The 6,000-nt window shown below is 46.1% G+C and overlaps 1 protein-coding gene across 2 annotated transcripts in view; it reads right to left on the bottom strand.

Moving 5' to 3' along the window:
* Window positions 1–256: 256 nt before the first annotated feature.
* The window catches only part of tchp (trichoplein, keratin filament binding), a 13,538-nt gene continuing 7,794 nt past the window's right edge, over window positions 257–6,000 (bottom strand). The window contains exons 1-13 of one of the 2 annotated variants that reach the window (XM_058375147.1): window positions 4,764–4,926; window positions 4,084–4,282; window positions 2,934–3,144; window positions 2,798–2,854; window positions 2,642–2,710; window positions 2,379–2,552; window positions 2,179–2,291; window positions 2,016–2,082; window positions 1,754–1,926; window positions 1,406–1,487; window positions 1,116–1,301; window positions 824–967; window positions 258–699 (exon numbers count right to left, since the gene is read on the bottom strand). In XM_058375147.1, coding sequence (XP_058231130.1) covers window positions 667–699; window positions 824–967; window positions 1,116–1,301; window positions 1,406–1,487; window positions 1,754–1,926; window positions 2,016–2,082; window positions 2,179–2,291; window positions 2,379–2,552; window positions 2,642–2,710; window positions 2,798–2,854; window positions 2,934–3,144; window positions 4,084–4,274 — 1,500 coding nt within the window. In that variant the 5' untranslated portion in view covers window positions 4,275–4,282; window positions 4,764–4,926 and the 3' untranslated portion in view covers window positions 258–666. Of the gene's footprint in view, window positions 700–823; window positions 968–1,115; window positions 1,302–1,405; window positions 1,488–1,753; window positions 1,927–2,015; window positions 2,083–2,178; window positions 2,292–2,378; window positions 2,553–2,641; window positions 2,711–2,797; window positions 2,855–2,933; window positions 3,145–4,083; window positions 4,283–4,763; window positions 4,927–6,000 lie in introns of those variants that run through there. The other variant, XM_058375148.1, reaches the window with a different exon arrangement.

Here is a 6,000-nt window from a genome sequence, read left to right as displayed (position 1 = left end):
TGTTGGAGATGCTCTGATCCAGTGGTCTAGCCATCACAATTTGGCCCTTTTGGTCAAAATCGCTCAAATCCTTACACTTGTCCATTTTTCCTGCTTCTAACACATCAGTTTTGAGGACAAAATGTTCCCTTGCTGCCTAATATATCCCACCCACTAACAGGTGCCATGATGAGGAGATCATCAGTCTTATTCACTTCACCCGTCAGTGGTCATAATGTTATGGCTGATCTGTGTATAGTTATAGATGATTAACATCATGGTCATGAGCCCTGTTTGGCCAAAAACATGTTTAATTACAAATTTGTGAAGATGTACAAACTCATATAAATACACAACACTTTAGAGATACAAAACATGATACATTTGATTTAATTCTATAAAACATTATGCTAGGCTATAAAGCTAGCCAACAGTCATGAGCTAATCTAACAGGAGATTCAACACAACACACTCTGGTGTACTTTAGATTCATCAGGATTAATAAACCAGTAAAATATGAGCAGCTCATATCTAATAGTGCTGTGTCCTGACACACACACACACACACACACACACACCTGATTCACTCTTCACACACTCTACCTGATCCGAGTCACTGCGCTACAGCCGGAAAACCACAAACAACAAGCAGGGCATGAGCGTGAGAGTGGGCGTGTCCTTATAACCTCATGTCCAGGCGGAACAGGGTCTGCTGCGAACCTGCAACAAGGACAAACCTCGAGTCAGAGTTCCAGCGTCACCTCTGACTGCATTTATCTTCCATAAATGTTAAAGAATCATTACAACTTTATAAACATCGAGGAGGACAGTGCGAGTCCCTCACCCTCTCCTCATAGCCACGCCGAGTCATCCTCTCTGTCTCCAGACGAAGCTCCTCCTCCTCAAGCCTAAGCCCCTCCCTCAGCTCCTCCTCCTCCTGCTCCAGCCTCCGCTGCTCCTCCCACAGCTTCCTGCGTCTCTGTTCCACCTGAAGGGAAGAGACAGTGTGTGAGTGTTAGCTCGGGTGGAACAGCATCATAAATCATTCACTGCTTTTCAATGTAAATGTTTTTTCTTTTACATTTTGCGAATCTTAGGTTAAACGGTTAAACACACACACACACACACACACACACCTGAGCGTTGATATCTAGCATGCGTGTGGTGTGTTGCTGCTCCTGCTCCTCCCTCTGCTGTCGTTTCTCCTCCTCTTCCTCCTCCAGCTGCTGTAGAAGCTCCGCCCTCCTCCTCTCGCACTCCTCCCGAGCCCTGCGCTTCTCCTCCATCCGCTCGTGCAGCTGCTCCTGACGCACACTCAGCACCTTGAATCACACACACACACACACACACCAGACATATTCCGCATTTCCTGAATATCTCTACAGGGTTAATGTCAGTACACTGATGTGTGTGAGGTATACTTTACCTCGTGCATGAGTCGTTCTCTGGCTCTCCTCTCCCTCTCCCACTGAGCCTCACGCTGATCCCACACCCTCTGTGCTTCCTCTCTGATTGGACACACACACACACACACAGAGTATTTAAATAAACCCTGGCATTGGGAGTATAGTGATGAAGGTCAGTATACTGTGATGATCTGAAATAATGTGATGTCACAGCGGTGTAGATGATGTCATTATAATCAGGAAGTGAAGACAGGTCACTCCTCACACTGTGACGGTGTTACATGGTGAAGCTGTGAGCTTGTGCTGTGATTTTACTGAAACCCTGAGCCATCATATAAACAAAACCCCACCCCTTGCCCCGCCCTCACCTATAGAGCAGGTCGAACTCTGCTTCTCGCTCTCTCTCCAGCTGCAGCTGCTCTTCCAGAACCTTCTTCATCCATGCCACGTCAGCCACCGCCCTCTCCCTCCTCACACTCTCCACGCGCCGTTCCTCCTCCTCGCCCTCCATCAGCGCCGCCAGGATCCTCCGGTCCGCCTCCTGAGGACAGACAGGCAGAACCTCAGTCCCATATTTCAGTTTAGTTTTGGTATAAAAGAAGAAGTTCTTCTCCATGCTGTCTCACTCACCAGTTCCTCCTGGACCTGCTGCGCTCGTCTCTTCAGCTGTGCTCGATACTGACGGCTCAGGAAACATCTGCAGGAACGCCGGCAGTCAGAGCTCTTAAATCACTAACACATCACACTGTGACATCATCACACCAGCACAAACACACCAGCGTCTCACTCTCACCCGAACTCCGATTTCTTCCGGCTCTCCTCGGCTCTCCTCCTGTCCTCCTCCAGCTGCTCCACCTCCAAACGCTTGGTCAAAAGAGAGTCCTCCTCCTGCTGCAGACGCCGACTCTGGAACACACACAAACACACACGTTACAAAATTAAGTGTATTTTTCCTCCATCAGACTGAATCAATGTTGTTTTATTTAAACTCACCTCCTCATCTCTGACTTTCAGCTCCTCCATCTGTCTGCGCAGGAACTCGACTCTCTCCCTCTCTTTCTCCTTCCTCCTCTCCTCCTCCGCCTTCATCCTCTCCAGTGACTCCCGTCTGCTTCTCTCGTACTCGTTCTCAAAACGCAGTCTCTCCTGCGCGTCCTGCTCCTCCACCTCGGGGTTAAAGGAGACAAATCACTTGAACTTATCCATTTCCCAGTCTCTAAAAACAGATGCTATGATATAAAATAAACATTTTTTACCTGTTTTTTGTGCTGCTGCTGCACCTGCCACTGGCTGACCACGTGATCCTTATGCAGCTCTGACTCCACCTGCACCACACACACACACACACCAGGTAGGTGATGACATCATCGTATTCACAGCACCTGGATGCTGTATAAGTCTCTCACACTCACCTTACGCAGTTCTGGATTGTTCTTCTTCCAGTGCTCCTTTAGAAGCTCCTGTGCGAGCTACAGAGAGAGAAAACAACAGTGTTAAGAGTTAAATACGAGTACTGTACAGTGTACCGCGACATGTAGGTCCTATCACCTTCTTCCTGCGCTCTTCCCGGGCTGATCTCAGATCCTCTGCCTTCTCCTGCTGCTGCCTGAGGGTGGCACTCCTGTCCCGGGCCGAGGCTCGGAGCTCATCCTCCAGCTGTGCGTTCTCCTCCTGCAGCATGTTCCTCAGACGCTCCCTGCGCTCCTCCACACTCCTCCTCCTCTCCTCCTGCAGGCGCTCTCGCCGGAACGCCGACATACTGACACACACACAGGCAGGAGAACATGTGGATACTCAAGGTTACTGGATATGGACTTAATAAAATATTCATCATCACTGACATCATTTGTTTCTCACAACTCAAAATGGCATGATCATACACTTCTCCAGACATTAGGAGAAGATCTCTGACCCTGTAAGAGCCCTGATACTCCTCTACTGACCCTGTAAGAGCCCTGATACTCCTCTCCTGACCCTGTAAGAGCCCTGATACTCCTCTCCTGACGCTGTAAGAGCCCTGATACTCCTCTCCTGACCCTGTAAGAGCCCTGATACTCCTCTACTGACCCTGTAAGAGCCCTGATACTCCTCTCCTGACCCTGTAAGAGCCCTGATACTCCTCTCCTGACCCTGTAAGAGCCCTGATACTCCTCTCCTGACCCTGTAAGAGCCCTGATACTCCTCTCCTGACCCTGTAAGAGCCCTGATACTCCTCTCCTGATGCTGTAAGAGCCCTGATACTCCTCTCCTGACCCTGTAAGAGCCCTGATACTCCTCTCCTGACCCTGTAAGAGCCCTGATACTCCTCTCCTGACCCTGTAAGAGCCCTGATACTCCTCTCCTGACCCTGTAAGAGCCCTGATACTCCTCTCCTGATGCTGTAAGAGCCCTGATACTCCTCTCCTGACCCTGTAAGAGCCCTGATACTCCTCTCCTGACCCTGTAAGAGCCCTGATACTCCTCTCCTGACCCTGTAAGAGCCCTGATACTCCTCTCCTGACCCTGTAAGAGCCCTGATACTCCTCTCCTGATGCTGTAAGAGCCCTGATACTCCTCTCCTGACCCTGTAAGAGCCCTGATACTCCTCTCCTGACCCTGTAAGAGCCCTGATACTCCTCTCCTGACCCTGTAAGAGCCCTGATACTCCTCTCCTGACCCTGTAAGAGCCCTGATACTCCTCTCCTGACCCCATGGTTACCTCTGCTGGTAGGACTCGCGGGAGCTCCAATGGGCCTGTTTACTGCTGCGAACCTGCTGCTCTTTAAAATACTGTGAATGTATCTGCCACTGCTGGAGACGCCGCGCCTCCTGCTCTCTCTGACGCACCAACTGACGCTCCAGAGGACGGATTCGCCCGGGCCAGTGTGAGGAGAGGGTCGGCAGAGTCATCCTTCAGCCTGAAGATAAAGTCACAGAGTGTACAGAGTTACAGTCACAACACTGATCTGGCTCTGGGTTTCAACTGCTGTTTGTTTTATTAGACTTATTATTGTTGCTTTTATTCTTTATTACTTTATTACAGTTTAATGTTCTGTGATGAAGCTCTCCACTCTCCTTGGGTACACTAATCAGTTTTCTGTTCAGTAATAAATAGTTAGACTGATATAAAGAGACATTACTGATCAGTATTACTGCGGCATTAATACATCTTAAACCATGCACACATTACTAAACTGGTGGCTACTGGTTTCTGTGACTGGTTTAGCTTGGTAACTCCAGTACAAAATAAAAGAAGTCAACTTTAAACTCTTTACTTTATAAATGTTTTCTATATCTGAGTTAAACAGGACACCCTGAGTGTTGGTACAGAGACGGACTCTGAACAGCGATACATTAAACTCCATGGTATGGTTTATCAGGCGTGTTTTGTTTTCTTACCGCTTCAAAATGTTCAGCTGCAGATTTTGGAAGGTTCTCTAAAAAGATTTATTCAGTAAAAGTGATTTTAATCCAGAAAAAACACCGATAAAGAGACTAACGGTCAGATCTGAACAACACCCGCTGCTCCGTGTCTCCTGGTTACTGTACACACTTCCTGGTTACGGTACGGCGAGCGGTGAGGGTCAAACCGTCATTTTAAGCGATAGATAGATAGATAGATAGATAGATAGATAGATAGATAGATAGATAGATAGATAGATAGATAGATAGATAGATGGATGGATGGATGGATGGATAGATAGACGGGCGGGCGGCCGGCCGGACTGACTGACAGACAGATAGATAGATAGATAGATAGATAGATAGATAGATAGATAGATAGATAGATAGATAGATAGATAGATAGATAGATAGATGATCATAAAGTGACTGTCAGGAGAATGTGGGATTGAAGTATTGTGTTATTTTAGTGCTTTAGAGAACAGATGAGATTTAAAACATTACCATAATAAAAGTCTTTTGTTATTTCTGCTTTGCGGCTCGTCAGAGGACTAAACCTTCAGGCTGATGTGAAGAGAGTTAATGTCTAGTAGACTGGTGGAACATTGTGAAGAACACTGTACTTCAGCCTTGTACATATGGTGTGTTTACATCACTGCACACCTCAAAAGGCATCATCAGTATATAAAAATAAAGTAACATGATAAGACTGCATTAATCATTACTGCAGAAGCCGACAAGCGCCCTTGTTGTTTGTGAACAAAAAACTATATATCCATTTTAGCCAATCAGCGTGCAGTATTCAGGTCAGTAAGGTTGTCTGTTTTTGCCAGAAACATCTGTTGGAGTTATCTGCTTTTGCCAAAAACAGACTTTTAATAAATAAAAAAAACATACTTTCAGTGAACTTTAATTTTGGAAGTTACCTGTATTTATTTGACTTATTATTACTTAATCAAAAATAACCCAGCTGCAGTTTGATTGGTATTACTTGTTATGCAAAATACAAAAACACTGGGTGTGTAAAAACACTTTACACGGGTATAATTTTACAATTTTATAATTTATATTTAAATGGACATGCTGCACTATAGTGTAAAGCTGGGATATGCAAATCCTGGACAGTGATATCACTTAAAACATGAACATCTGGACTTTATGGAAAGGGTTTTGAATGAGATTTCATATTACTTTAATGACAGTAAAAATATATCTGTGAGAATGTTGTTAACAG

This window comes from Hemibagrus wyckioides, linkage group LG22 (assembly GCF_019097595.1).
Source record: "Hemibagrus wyckioides isolate EC202008001 linkage group LG22, SWU_Hwy_1.0, whole genome shotgun sequence".
Lineage (NCBI taxonomy): Eukaryota > Metazoa > Chordata > Actinopteri > Siluriformes > Bagridae > Hemibagrus > Hemibagrus wyckioides.
Note: the sequence above shows the minus strand (reverse complement) of the source record. Positions and strands in the feature narration are given on the sequence as shown.